Genomic DNA, 24,270 nt, shown 5'->3' on the forward strand with positions numbered 1-24,270 from the left:
GGCTATGACTTGGTAATTCTTGAAGCTGGGTGATGGGTCATGGAGGTTTATTATGCATTCCTGGCTACTTTTGTTCTTGTTTGTTTTTCCACAATAAAGCAGTTTTTTTTAAGATGTAGACACACATAGCCCTGTGGGTTGAAACACAGAGTACAAATAAGCTCCCCTTTCATACTTTGGATGGTTCTATTCAGGGAAGAGTACTGAATAAGTACCTGTAAATTATATGTCTAATGTAGAAAACACAAAATTTATTCCCCTAATGGTGGTGGGCTATGACATCTACCAAGGACTAGTGTATGTAATATTTACTTACCCTTTCAATGCTTGGCCAGAACTTAACAGTAATGTAGTCAAAAGAGCCAGTCTACTCAAGATAATCTATATGCCTGCCATAAAAATGATTAAAAATAAAAGATTAAAACTCACTAAATACTAATATAAATGCTACATTTATAAACTATCAGGCAAACAGCTTTGTTTTATTTTTACCTTGTAAGCTGGCATACTTATAAAAAATGTTTTGTAAAAAGTTTAAGATTTTTTTAAGGTTATACAAAGTTTATAAATAATCCTGCAAACATACATAGTAAACAATCAAGTATATGTGCAATAACTTTGAACTACATCAGTCACAAGTACACAATTTCTGTATAATTCATGGGCTTGGTCATAGATGCACTTATCTCCAGGCATAAGAGTTGAATTTCATTATTTTAGTGTTCCATTTCCAACAGTCACATAATTTCAAACTTGATCAGATAGAACTACATTCAAACTAGTGATGGAGGAATTAACCACTGGAATAGTGGTTCCCAAACTTTAGTATCAGGATCACCACGAGGGTGTGTTAAAACAGATTTATCGTCTAGGGTCTCTGATTACCTAGGTCTGGGTTGAGATCCAAGAACCTGCATTTCTTGCAAATTTGAAAGTGATGTTGGTGATCCAGGAACCAAACTTTGAGAACCACTTTACTAATGAGGCGAAACCAAATTCCAAAGTTGAAGTACTTTCACATAAAGGTTACAACGTAAATTAGTAGTTCCTAGTCTTACACATCAGCCTTCATGTTGTAGTTGTTACCTAATTCCACTTGGTGGCCTGTACCATTTTTGGTGTTATAAATCAGCAATAAAAGCTAAAACCCAACATTTATTTGCATTTGTATACTGCATTCTAGTATCTGGTCTGCATAAAAACAAATATTTGAAAGGCTTCCATGCCCTAAATAATGTTTTCTCTTTAAAACATCTTGAAAAACAGAGTTGCACCTGCTGTGAAGAGTGAATAGCATCCAGAAACTTTAAAAGGCACAGAAAGGGAAGTACTGAGTACTAAAATGGAAAGAAAAAGCCTGAAGTTTTCTCTCTCCTATGAAAAGGAAGCTTAAATTATACTTTGCCAAATGTACTGTATCCCCTGGGATTGTGCATTTCTGACAAGCATCTAGGAGATGCTGATCTGGTGGTCCTATATTTTGTGTAGCAAGACCCTAGAATGATGTCATTTTTGCATATTTCATTCCATATAAGTTTCAATCACTTTAATATAAAAGCAGACATAATACTTGAACCCATATTTCATTTGAGGTAAAAAATACAGTAAGTTTTAACAGAACCCTGGCAAATTCATATAATTAACCACTTCGGTACGGTGCTCACCGGCTACGAAACCTTGCTGGCACTCATGGTCCACATGATAGTTTGTGCTGTGCATTGATGACGAATCCATTTTGCTCTTGTGTGATGAGGAAAGCTTTAAAGCACTGAAAGCTTGTTTTACTTTACAGGCAGCTTTACTTGTAATGTAACTCAGAATAGGTAACATATACATATATGTTTTTATTACGTTATTTTTAAATGTTCACAATTTTATTTTGATATTGAAAAATTAGAAAAGTCCTATCACGGCTGTCGGCTAAAGTCGCTGTGCTCGTTCATCTGTGGCTGTCAACTATAGCTGATGCTCGTACAGAAGTGGTTAACTCCATTGGGGGACAATCAAGCAATATCCTGGGTAAATGCCTTTTGAAGAACAGCTTTTAAACATTAATGTTATCATTCAAAATTCAGAACTCCATTCCTTGGTATGGGGGCCAAAAAAAAAAAATTCAGACCTCCCATATCTTTGGCTATTTTTATCACTTCAAACTTTATTCCTAAAACTGAGCTAGAAAAGCTTTCTTTTACTGGAATCAAAATTGGAACAAAGCTGAAAATGTTTCTTTAGAAACAACTCAGGGAATTTCTAGATCCAGATACTTTTATAAGTGACCATAATAACAAAACTTTATAATGTTTTACATCAGTTTTAATAGAAATAAAAGAGGAAGTAAAAACAGCACATTTATTAGTGGTTTACATACCTGCCACGATGGCAAAAGTGATTCTAACTTGCATAAATAATACACTCAAGAACATTCCACACTCCTTGGTGGTTCAAGCAATGCAGTTTATAAAATAAAACCAAAAAGTGACTATTGCCATTAAAGAAAGCATCAAAAACTAGCATTGAGAAATTAGATGAAAGGATCAATCTCTAACTCCTGGATGCCAGGAAGCAGAGTTTTTCAGAATCAAAAACAAAGCCCTAAGTAAGAGCTCAAGGCCCCACCCCTCAGGGGTCACATAGTTGGTGCTGTTGCTTTTAACCAATTCATTATTTTAACACAAACAATTCAGCCTTTTCTCTACCCAAAATTAAAACTAAGGACATATAACTGCTCTTCAGAAATGCAAACACCCTGACATAGCTCATTATCAGAACCTACACAGGGATTTGCTATTTAGGTACAGCTAGTGTAATTCATATTTAAAGTTATTTCATAAAAATAACAATTGTCCCAATCTTCCAAGTTCTGTTTCTTCCTATGATGGTTGCCAAAGTAATCTCTATTAAGATTCTTCTTCATTGCTTGAATGTAGAAATTGCTTAGTAAAATTCTCCAGCTCATTTTCAAGTTGAACAGCTTTATTTCTAATTTTAAAAAATAAAACAATAATCTAATTATCATAAAGGTCAAGGAGAAAAATTCATTCCAAACAATCCTAAGAAAAACTCACTAGCTAGCAGCTGCTACATTTATCTGAACACCGACTCAACTGTTATCAAAGCACTTTTCAAAGCATTCATTATATGTGCTACTGCAGCTTTGTAGGTAAACACAGACCTCAATGTCCAGGACCTAAAAACGTTATGGTGAGATAAAAGGTAAGAACTTTATTTTTCGTTTTTTTTTTTTTTTTAGTAGAGACAGAGTCTTGCTCTTGCTCAAGCTGGTCTCAAACTCATGACCTCAAGCAATCTTTCCACCTCGGCTTCTCAAAGTATTAGGATTACATACAGGCATGAGGCGCCGCACCAGCCAAGATAAAAACTTTATAATAAAGAATGAAAAGTGGCTGGGCACCATGGTACACACCTGAAATCCTAGCACTCTGGGAGGCCAAGGCGGGAGGATTGCCTGAGGTCAGAAGTTCAAGACCAGCCTGAGCAAGAGCAAGACCCTATCTCTACAATAGGTAGGAAGAAATTGGCCAAACAACTAAAAACAGAAAAAACTAGGGGCATGGTGGTGCATACCTGGCATGCATACCAGACATGGTGGTGCATGCCTGTAGTCTCATCTACCTGGGAGGCTGAGGCAGGAGGATCACTTGAGCCCTGGAGTTTGAGGGTGCTGTGAGCTAGGCTGCCGCCAGGGCAATCTAAGAGCCCAGGCAAGAGAGTGAGACTCAGTCTCAAAAAAAAAAAAAAAAAAAAAAAAAAAGAATGAAAAGCATAGTAGACAGTGGGGGTCACATCACATCATCTTACATGGGATTTATATCCTAAGTTACAACCAAGACTGTCCAAAAATTTCCTTTAAGTAAAGGATTAAGTACAGAGGAAGTGGTTTTATGTACATGTAAAGAATCTGGCAGATCTCAAAGGGCCATGGTATACCAAAAATATTTCTTTGAAATACTAAATTATACTTGGTGTGCCAAATGCCAATAGTAAGAGAAAAACTAGAACTAAACTGACAGATTCACTCATTGAGTGGGTGTGTGCTCTCTCTCTTCCTCTCCCTCTATTATGAAGAGAAAGAGAACTGTTTTGTTGCTGTACACACACATATTTGAGGTCATATAAATGTATAGATATTACCAACTCCACAGTATATATTTCTCAGGCAACTCTTCTGAGGGATTAGGCAAGTTAAATTCTATACAAATGGCTGAGCTTAATCTATTAACAGTAATAGTGGAGATTCTAAATATTATGGCTTTAGAAAACTTTTTCCTACTAGAAAAAGGATTTAAATCAGCAGATCAAAAATATTCATACTTAAGTGAGTCTTGCCAAAAGCAGAAGGCTACATGATAAATGACAATAATCTATTTTATAATTATGTTTTACTATAATAAGATGAAACACTACTTAAACTTACCTAGGTAAAGACAAAAAAAAAATTCTACTGGATAGTTTCACCAAATTTGCAAGGTGTATTTGGGATGAACTAACTTAAAATAAAATAAGAGCAATGGAATATGTAAAGTTCACTTGGTGGGTGAGGTGCATAGTATTAAAGTGACAGGCAGTCATCTTTTGTAGAGATTTTGAAACTGAGGTACAAAGTAAATGTGATTTCTAGTCAGATTAAGACATCAAGGATAATCATTACCACATGTTTTTAAATATATGTCCCCAAATCCAGGTCGAAAAGACAGTCCCTCCAATTTGCAAACACTAAGATGCTCTTACATGGGCTATTTTGTGTAGCATGTGCATTAGAAGTAGCAGCAGGGATTAAATGAGGTTTAATGATTCTCCCAGATATCCTAGAAAGCCAGCTAATGAGTAAGAGAGCTGAAAAGAACTACCAACTGAAGGACTAATGAGAATCCATAATAAATCCCATAAAACCAAAAATCCAAACTTTTCAGGAAATCTTATTTACCTTTTTTTTCTTTCTTTTTTGTTTTTTATTTTAGGAAATCTTATTTACTTTTGTTGCTTCAAATTTACATTTACCCAATCAACAGTCCACAATGAGAACAGAAGTTATGAGTCCTAGACATACAGGACTCAAAACTCACTTTTAATTACAAAACTTCTGTTCTGAAAAGGGACTGCTAACCAATAATAAGTTTATATCTATAAATTTGCTTTTAATTTAGATTTGTTCTCTTGTGGAAACTAGCTTTCATTAAATTGCAAAACATAAGGGATTAAACAAGGAAGATTCTAATTTAAACCAACACAGAAAACTGTAAGTTATACAAAGTCATCTGTGATTTTACACATATATTTTGGTAATGAAACTAGTAAATGTTCCTATTACTGGGAAAATAGGTTTAAATACCTTAAGAGCTTTGAATTGTTTTGTATTTTCTCCAATTGATCTATTTCTTTGGATAATCTACCAATTTCTTCTTCCAGATGTCTTTGAGTAATATCAACTTGTTGGCACAGACGAGCAAAAGTGGTAGCCATTTCTCTTAAAATTAAAAAAAAAAAAAAAATCGATTAGCATTCATGAGTGTCTTCTAAAATGAATGATAAAGCTTATATAAAAAGAATACAAGTTTGAAAAATAAATTATAAGGAATCAAACAACACTAAGAATGGTATGAGAGAAAGTATGGCATCTGTAGGTTTAATTTCTTTTTTTTTAAACCCTGAGTTACAGTTTTATGTAGGCTTAATTTCATCTGGCCTCAAGAGGCAGCATTACTTCTGCTATATGACTGTGAATAAGCTATAAAAAGGCAGAAAACAAGTAGATTTCTTCAAAAGCACAATAATAAACCTTATTCTTGTCCCCTCCCCAATAAAAGAAATTATCGAGAACAGCAAAGAAAAAATCCTGTGACCTTTTATGATACTGGCAAAATTAGTTGATATATTAGCTCTGGCCAAACATTATGCTTGTATTTTTACAACTGGGAGCATGCTTAGTATATGTGTACCTCCAAAATATAACTGATTTATTTTTCTTTCCTCCTGTGCATACTAAGCTTTCCCCTGGTCTTTCTTCTCTCTCCCCATTCTACCAAATCCCAATATTAGGTAAATGAAGCATGTTTCATTGTTTTACTATTTTGTTAAACATTAAATTAATATTTAGTGAATATACTGTACCTAATTCTTTGAGGTTGCCTCCATTAAAGTCCTCGGAGAAAGAGATCAAGTTATCTTTAACTTTTTATTAATATTTCCCATAACCCCTAGCATATCTGTTGCCGAGAAGGCAATTAATAATAAATGTTTGATGTTTCATGATCAAATGAACAGCAGAAAGCTAAATTCACTTAATGAACAAGTTCCTCAAATCTCTAGTCTCCTTGTTTCCATTCTCTAACTGTAACTGTTAGTTCAAACTTTTATGTCTGAAACAGTTTAACCTCCCTCCAGTTCCTGCCTCCTGAGTCTAAACCATTTCATATACTCTATTACTGCACAGTTATTTGTTCTAGAGCTATGTGTTGATGGATTCCAGGATTCCTAATTATCCAAATCCCAACATCTACACAAAAAGACTGTTTCCTGCCATTAGGTGTATGATCCAATGTACACCCCTAATACACACATCTGCTGCACAAATTTTCTATTCATGTTCTTGAACACATTCCTTTCCCTCTTACCTTCTTGCTTTTGGTTTGGGTTGTTTTCTCTCTCTTATCTTCTCATCTGTGTGTTCAAATCTCATATAGCGTACCTCTCCTCCATGAAACCTTTATTGACCCGCTATCCTTCATGATTTAAGAAACTTTAGAGCCTCACATTGAGAACACTTTATCTTTCTCTTATATTTCTTATGACTTTTACTTTGTATTATAATTACATATGTTATTTTCTTCCATTCAACTGCAATTCTTGAGCTCAGAGAACATTTTCTGCTCACATCAACATCCAAATATAGAATATTGTGTCTTAACTGGAGTTCTATATATTTACTACATCAGTGAAACATATTTACAATGCAAAAGCAGAAACTGGGTGGACATAGGCATTTATTACTATAAAATTCTTATGAGATCTAAAAAATACCTTTAAGCCTATCTACAAATTTTTATTGAGAAGAAAAAAATTACGTTCACCATAAAATTGGAGTCAGCCTACCATCAAGCTCACTTGTTAAATGTTAAGAATTCATTCAGTTTTCTTAATTAAGCTACAACAAATATCTTAAGGACAGGAACATAAATTTACAATAGGTCTGTTGAAGAACAATTTTTTGAAATCCCTCTATAGTTCCTGAGGAGTTCCTATTTACCAATTTTCAAATGTTCAAATCTAATCTATCAGGAGACTGGGGAGAACAGTTATTAGGAGGGAGAGAGCGCATAAGTAAGGTTCAGTGTTGTTCTTTTTTTTCAACTTGGTGGGGATCACAAAATGTATTCATATTTGTGGCAATTCTTTGACCTATACACTTATCTTCTTGCATTTTCTGCATGCATGTCATACTTCAATAAAAAATTTTAAAAGAGCCGGGCGCGGTGGCTCACGCCTGTAATCCTAGCTCTTGGGAGGCCGAGGCGGGCGGATTGCTCAAGGTCAGGAGTTCAAAACCAGCCTGAGCAAGAGCGAGACCCCGTCTCTACTATAAATAGAAAGAAACTAATTGGCCAACTGATATATATATATATTAAAAAATTAGCCGGGCATGGTGGCTCATGCCTGTAGTCCCAGCTACTCGGGAGGCTGAGGCAGGATTGCTTGAGCCCAGGAGTTTGAGGTTGCTGTGAGCTAGGCTGACGCCACGGCACTCACTCTAGCCTGGACAACAAAGCGAGACTCTGTCTCAAAAAAAAAAAAAAAAAAAAAAAAAAAAAAATTTTAAAAGAAAAAAATACACCTTTCAACTTACTGTTGCACTTGGTGGCTACAGTTTGCACTCGTGAAGCTAACAATCATCTGTAGTTTTTCAGTTGCATAGTTCACAAACTGCTGTTTAAAGGCTCTCTCCTTGGCATGGGTGGTCCAGGTCAGCCGTTCATAAAGATACAAAGCTCCATACATGCTTAATGAAACAGATATGAGTTTCCAGCCTATAGTTTTCCAGATCTGTAAGATAAAGTCACAGGTTACTCTGAGAAGCAAAAATACCCCTTGGGAGAGTATATTAAATGGCATTTTAGCTCCCTATAGATCTTCAAGTCAGATCCATTGTCTAAAAATCTATATTCCAACCGGGCGCGGTGGCTCACGCCTATAATCCTAGCACTCTGAGAGGCCAAGGCAGGCGGATTGCTCGAGGTCAGGAGTTCGAAACCAGCCTCAGCAAGAGCAAGACCCCATCTCTACCATAAATAGAAATTAACTGGCCAACTAATATATATAGAAAAAATGAGCCGGGCATGTGGCGCATGCCTGTAGTCCCAGCTACTTGGGAGGCTGAGGCAGCAGGATTGCTTGAGTCCAGGACTTGGAGGTTGCTGTGAGCTAGGCTAACACCATGGCACTCACTGTAGCCTGGGCAACAAAGCGAGACTCTGTCATAAAATAAAATAAAAATCTATATTCCTTCTTCATGAGAAAACCTGAAGTTACCAGAAATCAATCAAGATGAAAAGGCATCAGAACGTAAGTATCAGCAAGGTTAAAGCAAGAGCTTTTAACCTGCCAGGTCTGTGAAGTTGACTGACTGTATCTCACAGAAACAAATGTTCTTTTATCTCAGAAGTTTCAAAAACCAAAACAAGTATATCTATGCTATTAATGATATGAATTTTACTTTAAACATATAAAAAATACTAGTAAAAAAAATCTTTTAAGACTTATGACAGATCCCATTGGCATTCAAAAAAGGGCATCCGGGCATTTCTAGTTACTCCAATGTACAAATATTGTGTGCTGTGATATGAGAATAGTTAGAAGCATTGTTTTAAGGGCCAGCTAGTTGGTGATGTTTCTTTGTAAAGATATTTTCAAAAAATTTCAGATTAGACTTCTGAAACTTTTTAATTCACTTTTAACCTATAAATTTTTATATCATTTATAGATTATATAAATAGAAATATATCTTTCTGTAAACAGGCAGCTCTACAAAAAGTTCAATTTTCATTATACTAAAAGTAATGTTTCTTACCACTCCTCCAACAACAATGATGCCCACAGAAGTTCTAGATGTAAGAGAAGCCAATCCTGTTATTAAGGTAACCATGATTTCTTCCTGTGATGCATTATCTGGTGTTGCTGGATTGGTAGGAGCAGTGGGAGTAGAAGCTAAAGACCTAGGGAGCTGATTAAGTTTGGGGGGGAAAAAAGATTACACTTAAATAACTATAAATGAAATAGTAACTTTTATAAAATTCTTTTGTACTTCTTTTAAAATTATAGTAGCAAATCTATGGGGAAAAAATGATCCCAATAATGAGCATTCCACAAATATGTAAAAAAAATGGTTTAAAAATTATTTTCTATGACATGGACTAATGATATCATGAACAATAATAAATTTTCACAATATACAATAACACCTACATGTAACAGTAGGTTCTCAACCCTCAAATGAAACTAAAACTGTAGGCTGGGCACAGTGGCTCGCGCCTGTAATCCTAGACTCGGGTAGGCCGAGGCGGGAGAATCACTCAAGGTCAGGAGTTCATAACCAGCTTGAGCCAAGAGCGAGACCCTGTCTCTACTGAAAATAGAAAGAAATTGGCCAACTAAAAATACAGCTGGGCATGGTGGCACATGCCTGTAGTCCCAGCTACTCGGGAGGCTGAGGCAGAAGGATTGCTTGAGCCCAAGAATTTGAGGTTGCTGTGAGCTAGGCTGATGCCACGGCACTCTAACCCGGGCAACAGAGTGAGACTCTGTCGCATAAAAAAAAAAAAAAAAAAATTAACAAGTGTCAGTGAATATGTCTAGAAACCAGAACCTTCATACATTACTGGTGGGACTGTCAAAATGGTCCTTTGAAAACAGTTTGGCAATTCCTCAGAAAGTAACATAAGTTACCACATGGCCTAGCAATTTCACTCCTTGTATATACTCCAGAGACATGAAAACATAAATCCACCATAAAAACATGTATATTAATGTTCACAGAAGCATTATTCATAGCAGCAAAAAGTCCAAATTATCCTCATGTCCCTCAAGTGATGAATAGATAAATGTCTTATATCTATAACGAAATATTACCCAGGCATTAAAAGGAATGAAGTACTGATGCATGCTATGGTAACCTTGACAACATTACACTAAGTGAAAGAAGCCAGTCACGTAAGGCCACATTTTGTATGATTCCATTTATTGGAAATGTCCAAAAATGGCAAATTCATATGAACAGCAGGCAGGTTAGTTGTGGAGCAAGAGACAGGAATGATGATTGACTACAAATGGCATAAGGGACTCTTCTGGGGTAAGAGAAATGTTCAAAACCTGGATTGTGGTGATGATTTTATAAATCATCATACATTTTCTGAAAAATTAATAAATTTTTTTAAAGTTTTTCTTTCAAAATGCCTACATTTATTCCAATTTATTTGATATCTGAAAAAAAAAACTTTTAAGTTAACAAGTTTCAAAAATGAATGTAGAACCACCTATAATACTGGATGAAAACTTTGGGATTGACTTTCCCTTATGTATGGTATAGATTGAGTATCCCTTACCCCAAATGCTTGTGACCAAAGGTGTTTCAGATTTCAGATTTTTTAGGATTTTTGAATATTTGCATACACATGAGATCTTAGGACCCAAGTGTAAACACAAAATTCATTGATGTTTCATACACACCATATATGCACGATCTGAAGGTAATTTTATTAACATATAACATTTAAATAATTTTTGAGTACACTGATCCATCAGAAAGCATAAATGCTGGCTGGGCGCAGTGGCTCACACCTGTAATCCTAGCTCTCTGGGAGGCCAAGGCTGGTGGATTGCTTGAGGTCAGAAGTTCGAAACCAGCCTGACCAAGAGGAAGACCCTGTCTCTACTAAAAATAGAAAGAAATTAATTGGCCAACTAAAAATATATAGAAAAAATTGGCCAGGAATGGTGGCACATGCCTGTAGTCCCAACTATTCGGGAGGCTGAGGCAGGAGGATTGCTTGTGCCCAGGAGTTTGAGGTTGCTGTGAGCTAGGATAGACTGATGCCACAGCAGTGTAGCCCAGGCAACAGAACAAGACTCTGTCTCAAAAAAAAAGTATAAATGTTACTAAGGCAGCCACTCACATGGATAATCTGTGGTTGTTTGGCATCATCATCATTCCTGACTCTGAATTTATATGCTACAGTGAATAATGCATGTAGGACTTGGCCCCCTGCAGAGTATCATGGGGAACCTGCCCTAGTGGCATCCAGCATTACCCTTTGTGGGCAGTTTGTGAGGGTAATCTGGGGGTGTATGGAAAACTGTACCACAGCTGAAGGAGGCTGGGTCTTTTTTCCACTGGAGATACTGAATAAACTGTTGTGTGTCTGTGTTTTGACCTGTCATGACATCAGGGTATAGAATTTTCTACTTGTGATATCATGTCAGAGTTCAAAAATTTTCAGATTTTAGAGCATTTTGAATTTCAGGTTTTCAAATTAGTGTTGGTCAACATGTATATCTGACTCAGAAATGGCTCTATGAGATAGATGTTAGCTTATAAACATGAAGATTTGGTAAAGCTAGTTTTATCAGAGAAAACCACATAAACAAATTAAGAAAGAGTCTCGACGAGTAGATACAAAAATACCTACCTGAAAGATAGGCTCTGATAATCCTAGGAGCACTCTCTGAGCATTCGTAGGGCCCAAGAATCGATGCACAAGGGAAGACCAGCCCATGGAAAAGCGAAATACAATATCCTCCTGAAAATCTGAACATAACTTGTGGCAATTTAGGTCGTAACTCAGATCAAATTTCTTGCAAGGGATCAGCGTATGTAGTTTATTCTGTATACCAGCTGGAAGTAATGGCTTCAAGTTTTCTAGAAAGAATAAAATTACAACTTTTATTTTAAGAAAGAATAGTAAATATTTTGCCTCCTATGAAATACCACAAGGAAAATAAACACTTCACCAACAAAAGAAAGAAAAACTATACAAAACTTTGTATACATAAATATTACCAATAATTTCTTGCTGCGACTGAAACATTGAGGCATTGACTTCACTGGTACACCGATCCGCCAGATTTTTTCCCATACCATCTTCTATGTGCTTATTTAACTCCTATTAACAATGAAAAATTGTGCACCTTAATTTTTCACCAGAATATATAAATTTTATAAAGACTTTTAAAATGTAGTAAATGCTAAAAAGATCTTACTCTCATTCTAATATTAATAGTGTAAATTTTCTCTGTGCTTTTATATACATGAGAGTTTACATTTATTGGGTACACAAGAGATATTAACAGTTTAATTGCATACTGATTGCCATGAAAACACTGAAGTGGACAAACCACTAAATAAAGTATAGAATAACATGAAGAAACAGTCCCTGAATAATTTTTAACTATATTTTAACTTACACTTTTATATACTTTCAATACACTTGGAGTAGGATGAAACTCGGAACAAAATTCATCAACCAAAACAGACAGTCGACAAATTTCATCTGTCATTGCACATGAAACCTGAAAATATTTTAAAGAGCAGAGTTAAAAAAATTAAACAAGATTACCAACTCCTCAAAAAGTGAAATTGAAAAACACTTAAAATATTTTTTTAAGGTAACAGGAGTAACATTTTTAGCATTATCAAGAATAACTTACATTTCCAGATACTCCAATCATAAAGTTATTGTTACACACCTTGTTTGCCACATCCTCCGTAACCTCCTTGATTTTTTTCTTAACATCCAGTGTTAAAAGGTTCATCTGGTTTCGGATAAAGTCCAGTCTATCGATTTGGTCTTCCCTCTCTTCCATTGAATAAACTCTATTATAGTATAAAGAGTAATTAGTATTCAGGGGATATTAAAGTCCCAAAACAAGTAAGGGAATTCACTCATGTATTGAGCCATCTATTAGCATGACAAGAAAAAATAAATCTCAAATTTCAGCATCCAAAAGGATTCAAATAATTCACTTTATGAAATACTTTTTATATAGATGATTTAATATAAACAACTTTTGTCTCTCTGCCCATGTTACACCTGAATTCCAAAGGATTAATAAGGATTCTAAGTCTTCAAACACCCCATAGATATGAACAGCTAAAATAGAACTCAATATTGACTTTAAATAAACAAGAGTCTGCATATGGCACCCTAGAAGTCAAATCCAGCCAGCTGCCAGCTTTAAAGTGTTCTGGAAACACAGCCACACATATTCAATTACCTATTACCTATTTATATGACTACTTTTACTATAAAGCTATCTGAAAGGAGACAGTAAGTATAGCCCACAAGGCCTAGAATATTTACTGTCTGGCATTTTATAGAAAATTATCTGACCCCAGAATGATGATCTGAGACCCTTTTAAGAAGGTCTTTTAGATTAATAAGTTCCTTACATGTGACTGTACTAACAATCTTCAAATCATATCATCTTTGTACCATATTAACTTTAATGTCCTATATTTTTAAAACTAATCCTAATAAGGTCAAATAATAAGATCAAATTTTAGGTACTAGAACAAAGCCATTGAGCTGGAAGAAAATTCTATTGCAACACAAGATCATTACACAGAGGCTATACAAAGGCTCTGCACAGGGACTAAGATCAGACTCAGGGTTCTCACCCTTGTGTTTTACATGCTGGCAGGTCTCTGCTTTTGAACATAATGCATTCCTGAAAAAGTATCAAAATCAAGCAATAGGCTTAGACGGGATGAAAGGGGCTTTGTTGCCAGCAAGAATACATTTCAAATTCTAATTTTATATTATCTTGGACTCAATCTTTCATGATTTATGTTTCCTTAAGGTAGTTTAAGCCCACTAAAGGTCCAATTGAGGCTTAACATACATATATTTTTCACATGTAATAACATTCTTATTTTTGTGAGAAATTTACTTTTCATCAATCCTGTTGGTACTTCATGCATTCACTGCCACCTTCGTAAGGTAATGAATGGAATAAAATAGGGCAGAACAGTATGACATACAGGGTACGCTTACCAGATCAAATTTCTGGTTGGCAGATAGTAAGTATCACCTTGTTTGTTCACCAGCTGATAAACAAAAACCCACAACTAGTATAAAAGAGTGATTTCAACGTATCAATGTATGAGAATATAAAAGAATGTGTCCTGGGTTGAATGCAAAAAAGAGGATCACCTGTTTTGTACTTCTTCAAAAAAAAAAATCTGCTTGAAGAAATGGTTCTTCCACTGCCTTAAAAATATTTTAAAGCCACTAAAATTTATAAAATCACAATTCGTAAACAGGAATACTGAGATCTGGAGAATGTAAATGATGTGTTCAAGGTCACAGAATGCTTATACTTTCAAATATTCATTTAAAAATATATAAGAATGCATCAGTTAAATTCACAACATTGATTTTAATGAGAAAAGTATCTGTAGCACAATTTAAAACTTTGGTCTTAACAACAAAAAAAATTTTATGTTGCAATAAAATGAACTCATACCTTTTCTCTGCTGCTGCCACGTTTACTGAATCCATTATGTCTTTCACAGTATCTAGTATCTGTTTAGCTCTGATAGTGTGCTGTTCAAACTTTGTTTTCACTGCTGACTGCGAGATACACTCCTGCGAGGGGCCCAAGCCATAACACATTACTGTAATTCCATCCCAACATTTTAAGGAATTTAAACACAAAAACTTGCTGCTTTTAACTTTAACCAGAACAAAAATAAGGACAGAAAATAAACACATGATAAACACAACTTAAAATTACAAAGGCTAAAAAAAAATTACAAAGATTAAAAAGTAAAAAGAGCTTTAACAGCAAGTTCATCTTTGTGTATTTTTACACAGTAATGTGCAATGGTTTGACTATAACGCTAACAAATAAAAAAAAAAACAGGGCACTGCATTTCAATGTTTAAAAAGCTTCCCTCACTAGAATTACTAATTTTATGTAGAGCACCTTTAACCCAATTATAGTCTATCTATCTTGATTTTTTCTCATACTTGTAATAGATAACCTAATAAAGTTCTTGAATTAGTTATGTATTAGAATTCTACTTTATTTTTAAAAATTAGTTAAATGATATGATGATTCAAGTAAGGTTACTAAAAAGGATTTCTATGTATTGAAATGTGAACAATTTTTAAAAATAATTTTGGGTTTTTTTGAGACGGAGTCTCTGTTGCCCTGGCTAGAGTGCCGTGGTGTCAGCCTAGCTCACAGCAACCTCAAACTCCTGGGCTCAAGAGATCCTCCTGCTTCTGCCTCCCCCGTAACTGGGATTACAGGCATGCGCCACCATGCCCAGCTAATTTTTTCTATATATTTTTAGTTGACCAATTAATTTCTTTCTATTTTTAGTGGAAATGGGGTTTCGCTCTTGCTCAAGCTGGTTTCGAACTCCTGAGCTCAAACGATTCTCCCACCTCAGCCTACTAGAGTGCTAGGATTATTCCTAAAGTTTATTACTGTCCTTCCTTTGTCAAAATAAATAGCTTTCGGGCTTTAAAAGGTATTCGATTAATATCCTAGTACTACATTTGTTATCCTGCAATTATTAGTATATGTTCATTTAATGTGCAATCTACAACCTATGCTTAGCCTTCATGTCTCTAAAATTATTTGTACACTTCACTAGACAATAATCTCTTTTGCCATTTTAGCTCCCCTCTTCAGGATTTTGAAGTACAGAAAACAAAATATACTGACTTCTTTAGCTATAGGGCATATGAGAGTAATTGATTAGTCAACAGTTTAACTCAGAGTTCATTACTTTCTTACATTGCCTAGCTTCATTTTGCTCATGGTTAAGCTTATTTTCACTAATCTTGAAGATTATTGGTAGGAAGTTACACTATTCCTGCTCCATACACACCTAAACCAAAGATAAAACATTCCTACATGCTTTCTTCTTTAAAATCATCAACAATTACACAATAGTAAACATTTGAATTATAAACTACTTTTTTTTTTGAGATAGAGTCTCACTCGGTTGCCCAGGCTAGAGTGCCATGGCGTCAGCCTAGCTCACAGCAACCTCAAACTCCTGGGCTCAAGTGATCCTCCTGCCTCAGCCTCCCGAGGAGCTGGGAATGCAGTCATACGCCACCGTGCCTGGCTAATTTTTTTTTCTATATATTTTTAGTTGGCCAATTAATTTATTTCTATTTTTAGTAGAGATGAGGTCTTGCTCTTGCTCAGGCTAGTTTCGAACTCCTGGCCTCGAGCAATCCTCCCACCTTGGCCTCCCAGAGTGCTAGGATTATAGGTGTGAGCACCTGGCCTAAACTACTTAATTTTTAATGACCAAAATAAAGCTTTAATTTTATTTTAAATAATTGTGCCTAATAATGCGCTAAGTTAACTCCCACAAAAAATTATAATAAAAACATAAAAATATTTTTAAAAGGAAAAAGTTTAAAAGAAAGTCTATTCCTCGATGAAGCAGATCTAGATATCAGCAATGAAGATCCAAATTTGCAGATAACAGCACAGTGTTAGAGCTAGACTTGACAGAAAAGAAAAGATCTTCAAAAGTTATTAGGTAATATAAGTTACATTCTGATTCAAAAATACATAATGATGAATAAATATAGAAAAGAAAACAGGCAATGTTCTTGTAATTTAAAATTACCCCAAACTGGTATTCTCACTAAGGATACTAAGAGGCATCCTGAAAAAGAAACAGTCTAGTCTCAAGTAAGCATGGGAAATGTTAATTTAAATAAACCTTCTTTGAGTTATTTCTCAACATCCTTAGTAAATTAATATGCTAATAAATCTCCACAGGAAACACAATTTGTGTAGCAGTTACCAGACTTAACTTATTAGGGACTCTAATTTTCTAAGAAGTTTAATATACTATGCTAAGCCAAATTTAAATTCCATCTTATAAGAGTATCCTATAATCTGTTTTAAAACTTACCAAAGATTTAGAACCAAAATAATCACATCCTAATTAAGACAGTTTTCTGTATTCCTAGTAAAAGCTAAAGAAGCCAGTTGATAATCAATAATCATTACAGTTTACATTTGTACATATTTTTATGTGTAATTAATTAAAACATAAAACCAACAAAGTTGTCAAATCTCCTTCATAACAGACCCTACATACACTTAACAATATTCTAGTCATTACTCTCAACTATTTTGATGTATTTTTAAATAGAAAGCAAAAAGCAAAGTACCAGAAAAAATGCCAATATACCCTTCATCTCATTTGTTTACCTGCCCCCTCTCTCTCCACACACATATCCCTAAATCTGGTGGGGTGCATACATTTTTATACACATTTATATATTTTTTTCCCTTGCATAACAATGTAACAGGTCATGACAGCCATCATGACCTTACTAGTAAGTACATCAACACTTGTCTTCTAAGAAAGGTCATATTTTCCTACACAATCACAGAACAATTATATTCAGAACATTAACCAGTGAGACGATATTATTACCTAACACAAAATTCATGTTCAAATTTCACCAATCATTCTAGGAATGTCCTTTATAATAAATCTACTGACATTTTAATTAACAGTTATTCTATACCTCTCCTTCCCATCATACAACCAAAACTATTAAAAATAAACGGTGAGATATTTGGGCAAAGAAATTTGGATTTCTAGCTTGCCTTTAGAATAATGCAGGCCAAATGCATTTTCAAACTGTCCAAAGGCATTTTGAAAACAATAAGGAAATGTCTTAATAGAATAACACTGATCTTGATTGTTGTTACTCAACTTCCAAGCCTTGTTAAGCACAGTACATTAAATGTCTCAACTGGGTACAAAGCTACAAAAATCACAAGACTACAAACAAAAATAAGTGAATCCCAAAACAAAGAGAAAATGTGTAAAGGCCACATTATGTGACCACAATGCTAAGAAACCAAGAAATTAATAACCAAAAGTTGGACTAAAAGATTCAAAACAATGGGCTTTTTAACAACTCTTGTATTGATAAGGAAATGCCAAAAACTATAACTAAAAACCAATTAAAAAAAATAAAAAACCAAACTAGATATTGAAAACCTTGGGATATGTGCCCAAAACTGTATTCAGACAAATTCCCAATGCTAAATCTTTTCTTAATGAACAAAAAGCAAAAACCAATGCAACTTTAAAGGAAGCTATGTTAAAGATTACAACAGAACTTAATGAATAAAACCCAAACAATGGTACTTATTGATAATTAGTGAAAGGCTGGCTCTTTGGATGATAAATTATTGACAAATCCAATTAAGGCAAATATATATACTATATATTTTTATAAATATTTATATTTTTAAAGGCATATATGTAAATATAGAAGGACAAGATATTAAAACATAAACATAATTTTATGCTACTAATTATAAATTATCAGAAATGCACCAATTTCTAGGAAATCACAAATTACCAAAACTGATTTAAGAAGTATCCAATCTCAGCTTTGGGAAAAAATGCTGACCAAAGTTGTCAATATAATCACCAAAAATGCTTTGGCCTATTATAACACAGCGGGACATAATTTTTACCCAGCTGATTATTTCTTTAGATAAATTTAAGTAACTTTTAATTGATTCTCATTTTAGATATTTGTTTTATTTTTTAAAAATTTTAAACTCTAAACCCTGATGTTCTCCATGACTTTATGTAAAAGCTACTGCTCAAAAAGCAGTGTTTTTCCATATATAATTTTGAGTCTCAAATGAACTATTACGATAAAAAAATGAACTGCCTAGTTTTTTCTAAAAACATTTTTAAAGAACAGTTCCTAAGTCTGTCTGATTATTGCAATCATTTGGGGAGCTTTGAATATATATAGATTCCTAAGCCAAACCCAGCCTCACTGGATCAAAGTCTCTGGGGTAGGTTAGGAACCTGTAGCAGTTCTCTAAAGCACCTCATATGATTCTGATGATCAGCCAGGTTTGGGAACTGATGGCTATAACCCATCTTTTATCCTTCTCATTCCCACTTCTTCATGGAGATATCCTAGGAAAGCAAAGGTGTACCATAAACCATTATGAAAGACATATTAAGTGTATAACAGAATAATAAATAATCTGGTAGAAGAAATCAATGATAAACATCCACAAAAAATATATAAAGAAAAGGTCAATTAAAGAAGGAAAGATATGGAAATGGAACAATAGATTCTCTCCCTATATATTTTCCCCATGGATGGAATAACTAGTAAGAGTGAAGAGCATCAATTCCCTCATGAAAGCAAATGGGGAAAAAAATAAACAATGATCTTTGTGTAACTGGGACCTCGTGTATCCTATGGCTTGGCTTGAGAGGACGTCGGACATCTACTGATATTTCAGAGGCCTCAAAACAATTAGAGAGCTTACCAAGACACCTGGTTGTGTGTTTCTTTCTTCCACTCTATCATACTCTGTCTAATAATGACCTCTTTATTACTCATCAAATTAAAAATGAAGGACAGTAAGCATTTTTTTATTTGAGGGTGAGTCTCACTCTGTTGCCCAGAGTAGAGTACACTGGCCTAATCATAGCTCACTGTAACCTTGAGCTTCTGGCCTTAAGCAATCCTTCCACCTCAGCCTCCCCAAAGTGCTGGGATTACAGGTATCAGCCATTCATTGTGCCTGGTTGGAAATTTTCATTTTAAAAATTCTGCCAAATATAGGAAGATCACTTGACCCAGGAGTTTGAGGTTTAAGTGAACTATGATTGCACCACTGCACTCTAGCCTGAGCAACAAAGTGAGATTGTCTCAAAAAAAAAAAAAAAAAAAATTCTCCCAAGTATACTCAACATTCATGTTCCTCCTATTAAGGCAGTTACTACTTACAAGGAGGAATAATTACAGATGGAGGTTTCTTCAATACTAAACTCTTGGGCCCGGTGCAGTGGCTCACGCCTGTAATTCTAGCACTCTGGGAGGCGAGGCGGGAGGATCGCTCAAGGTCAGGAGTTCGAAACCAGCCTGAGCAAGAGCGAGACCCCGTCTCTACTAAAAATAGAAAGAAATTAATTGGCCAACTAAAAATATATAGAAAAAATTAGCCAAGAATGGTGGTGCATGCCTGCAGTCCCAGCTACTTGGGAGGCTGAGACAGAAGGATTGCTTGAGCCCAGGACTTTTAGGTTGCTGTGAGCTAGGCTGATGCCACAGCACTCTAGCCTGGGCAACAGAGTGAGACTCTGTCTCAAAAAAATAATAATAATAATAATAATATTAATAAATCCTAAAGTCTTTGTGCTCATGCATAAGTGGGAAAGTGATATGGAATCCAAGCAGAACTGCATCATATAGGGCTAAATAAGAGTTTAGGATGTTAACACCTAAAGAAATTTTCAACAAATGTAGGATGAGTTTTGATGTCTCTGAATAAAACATGTATCACGCAACATAAGAAATTATATTCTCTCCCCAATGCCGCATACACATCAGCCATTCATACACTTTAGTACTTTCCCACCAGATTCCTAAAGTAGTAGAACTGTATCTTAACAGTTGTACCCATTTGCTATGTTTGTACCCATTTGCTTCTTCAGAATGTTTGGCACAAAATGTAGAGAATGAACATGTTGTAATACAGCTTAGAAATGTAATAAAATTTTGTCAAATGGCATTAATCATGTTCTATATATCTCTATTAATATTATGAAACAAAAGAAAAAAAGATAATCCTCACTTTGCTCTATTATCTGTTCCAACAGCAATTATACTTGTTTGCTCTTGCTCCAAACTACTGAATACAGAGAATTTCATTCATTGTACAATACAAGCAATATTGGAAAATAGTTTCTCACTTATATGTAAATATATAAACAAAAAAATAAGGAAGAAATAATTTTTATTCTCAGTTCTTACAGATCATCCATTTTGCAGGAGCTCCCTTTCTTCAAACTTTCCATGTCTCACTTCCTGTGTCAATAACTACACTAAATAACAGCAAAGGTTATTGACAAGGATAAACAATGAACACAGATTACCATCACTCTCCATTCACTGCAAGAGTTTTGTTATTAGCCAATACACTGACAAAATTCCTACCTCAAAGATTTGTTCAAAATTTTGAAACTCCTGTAATCTTGCCTGAAATCCTTCAGCAAGTGCCCCACCTGTAATACACAGGCAAAGATTTTAAAACCTAGTATGTAGCAAGGTAAGATTTCTGGCATGTTACTGATTTTATAATCCATTTTTAGATTTAAAAATGGAACCCTACAATTAATACATACCACCTTCTGGCATCCCCTGTGATTTGTGCTTTCTGGCACTAAGAACCTCCTTTGCCGAAACGAAGAAGATACGATTTCGTGCTTCTAAAGAATCAACAACTTTAAGCTCCTCGACCAAGAAATGCAAGCATCTTTCCATGTGCTGTCTGCGTACCTAGAGAGAAAGGAAAAGTATTCAAAGAATTCTAATAGCTTAAGCAAATATAATGATAACCAACAACTATGGCATATACTAATATTATAGCAAGTATGCATATACTTAATAAATCTAAGAAATTCTAACAAATCAAGTTTCATACTTGATGACAGGAAATTTTCTTAATGATTCTTCATTTTGAATCTTTTTTTTTTTTTTGAGACAGAGTCTTGCTTTGTTGCCTAGGCTAGAGTGAGTGCCGTGGCATCAGCCTAGCTCACAGCAACCTCAAACTCCTGGGCTCAAGCGATCCTTCTGTCTCAGCCTCCCAAGTAGCTGGGACTACAGGCATGTGCCACAATGCCCGGCTAATTTTTTCTATATATATTAGTTGGCCAATTAGTTTCTTTCTATTTATAGTAGAGACGGGGTCTCGCTCTTGCTCAGGCTGGTTTCGAACTCCCGACCTCGAGCAATCCGCCCGCCTCGGCCTCCCAGAGAGCTAGGATTACAGGCGTGAGCCACCGCACCCGGCCCATTTTGAATCTTTATTTAAAATTTTGATGGACCATCAACTACTACTATATAACCACTATAAAATATTATAGACAAATATCAATACTTAATAGCATGAAAAAACGTCTCGGTTCTATATTAAGAACATATATGATCCTACTATAAAAAATATGCATATATCTGTACAAATTATAGTAGTAGTAGGCAGGCAACACCCATAAGAATGGCGAACATTTGTATTTCTTCCTAATTATGCTTTTCTTATTTTCCAAATTGTCTGCAATGAAGCTATTAATACCTTTGAAATCAGAAAATGAGCGCTACAATAAATCTATTTTTATTTCTTCTTAAAAACAATCAGCCAGGTGTGGTGGCATGCACCTGTAGTCCCAGCTACTCAGGAAACTGAGGCAGGAGAACTGCTTGAGCCCAGGAGTTTGACGCTGCAGTGAGTTATGATGACACCACTGCACTCTAGCCCAGACAACAGAGCAAGACCCTGTTAAGCAAAATTCCAATGAGGGGAAAATGAAAGCAAATAATCTAACATGTTAACAGTGGTAGGACAGTATAAGTATTTTTAATCTCATTTTCTAAATTTTCTACAATTAACCTACACTACTACAATAAACCTATACTGTTATTAAAATCAGAAAAAATAGTAACACGTAAACTAAATAACTTATAGACCAAATGCCAGATATTCTAATCTTTTTCAAAAGTTTCTACAATCACTGGTATAACCAAAATGCTAAAAAAAAGTGTTGGTGAGGATGTAAATCACCTGAAACTCTAAGTCTGCTAATAGGAATATACACTGATGCAAATGCTTTAGAGAACTATTGAGCTGTTTTTACTAAAACTGAACATATTCTTAACCTGTAATCCAATAATTTTACCTATAAATATACATACCCACTGCTTACTGACCTCAGCATTAACGACATTTTGTTTTTTTTTTTTTTTTTTTTTTTTTGAGACAGAGTCTCACTTTGTTGCCTAGGCTAGAGTGAGTGCCGTGGCGTCAGCCTAGCTCACAGCAACCTCAGACTCCTGGGCTCAAGCGATCCTTCTGTCTCAGCCTCCCGAGTAGCTGGGACTACAGGCATGCGCCACCATGCCCGGCTAATTTTTTTTTCTATATATATTAGTTGGCCAATTAGTTTCTTTCTATTTATAGTAGAGACGGGGTCTCGCTCTTGCTCAGGCTGGTTTTGAACTCCCGACCTCGAGCAATCCGCCCGCCTCGGCCTCCCAGAGAGCTAGGATTACAGGCGTGAGCCACCGCGCCCGGCCCATTAACGACATTTTGGACGAGCTGAAACTTTGGGGGGCTGTATTGTGTTGCAGGATGTGTAGCAGCATCCCTAGCCTCAACTTACTAGATGCTAGCAGCACAATACCTCAGTTGTGACAACCAAAAATAACTTGAGACATTGCCAAATATTCCTTGGGTTTCATAACTGCCCACCCCACCATAGAGACCACTGGTATATACCTAACAAAAATGCATATGTATGCCAAAAAAGACATATAACAAACAGTAGCATTACTCTTAATCGGTAAATACAGAAAGTTAACCCAAATGCCCATCGCTAACAGAATAAATATATCAATTGTAATGTATTCACAGGATGGAACACTATACAGCAAAAAGAACACACTACAACTATGCACAATTTGGAAGCATAAGACAATCATGTTAAATGAAAAAACATACACCAAAGTCTATACTATATGACTCCATTACATAAAGATGAACCACCAGAAAGATTAATCTAAGTTGTTAGAAGTCATGGTAAGTGGATAAGTTATTCTTGGGAGGTAGGATAGAGACTGGAAGGGGGCATAGGGAGGGCCTCTGGGGTATTGAGAATGTTCTGCTTTTTGATCTGGATCCAGACAGTTGTGACCATCTGTGTTAAATCTGTAAAATTCACTGAGCTGGACAATTAACCACTTCAGTACAGCGTTCATGGGGTGCGAAACCTTGCCCACAGCCGGCACTCATAGTACACACGATAGTTTGTGCTGTGCATTGACGACGAATCTGTTTTGCTCTTGTGTGATGAGGAAAGCTTGAAAGCACTGAAAGCTTGTTTTACTTTACAGGCAGCTTTACTTGTAATGTAAATCAGAATAGGTAACATATACATATGTTTTTATTATGTTATTTTTAAATGTTCACAATTTTATTTTGATAAATGAAAAATTAGAAAAGTCGTATCATGGCTGTCGGCTAAGGTCTACGCTCGAACTGAAGTGGTTAATGCACTTTTCTGTTACTTGTATTATTTATATTTCAATACAAAAAACAATCAAAAAAGATGTTTCAAGCTCTGAAATGATTAGATAGTACTTTTATAACACAAATTGCCTCAAA

At 35.2% G+C, this 24,270-nt stretch overlaps 1 protein-coding gene across 3 annotated transcripts in view; it reads right to left on the reverse strand.

Moving 5' to 3' along the window:
* Positions 1-2,291: 2,291 nt before the first annotated feature.
* The window catches only part of MFN1 (mitofusin 1), a 39,669-nt gene continuing 17,690 nt past the window's right edge, over positions 2,292-24,270 (reverse strand). For all 3 annotated transcript variants that reach the window (XM_012737011.3, XM_012737013.3, XM_012737012.3), the window contains exons 8-18: positions 21,236-21,389; positions 21,048-21,115; positions 14,533-14,654; positions 12,754-12,880; positions 12,472-12,576; positions 12,068-12,170; positions 11,697-11,926; positions 9,083-9,235; positions 7,862-8,058; positions 5,351-5,485; positions 2,292-2,979 (exon numbers count right to left, since the gene is read on the reverse strand). In XM_012737011.3, coding sequence (XP_012592465.1) covers positions 2,898-2,979; positions 5,351-5,485; positions 7,862-8,058; positions 9,083-9,235; positions 11,697-11,926; positions 12,068-12,170; positions 12,472-12,576; positions 12,754-12,880; positions 14,533-14,654; positions 21,048-21,115; positions 21,236-21,389 — 1,476 coding nt within the window. In that variant the 3' untranslated portion in view covers positions 2,292-2,897. The remainder of the gene's footprint in view (positions 2,980-5,350; positions 5,486-7,861; positions 8,059-9,082; positions 9,236-11,696; positions 11,927-12,067; positions 12,171-12,471; positions 12,577-12,753; positions 12,881-14,532; positions 14,655-21,047; positions 21,116-21,235; positions 21,390-24,270) is intronic.

The sequence above is a fragment of the Microcebus murinus genome, chromosome 1 (assembly GCF_040939455.1).
Source record: "Microcebus murinus isolate Inina chromosome 1, M.murinus_Inina_mat1.0, whole genome shotgun sequence".
NCBI classification, from domain to species: domain Eukaryota; kingdom Metazoa; phylum Chordata; class Mammalia; order Primates; family Cheirogaleidae; genus Microcebus; species Microcebus murinus.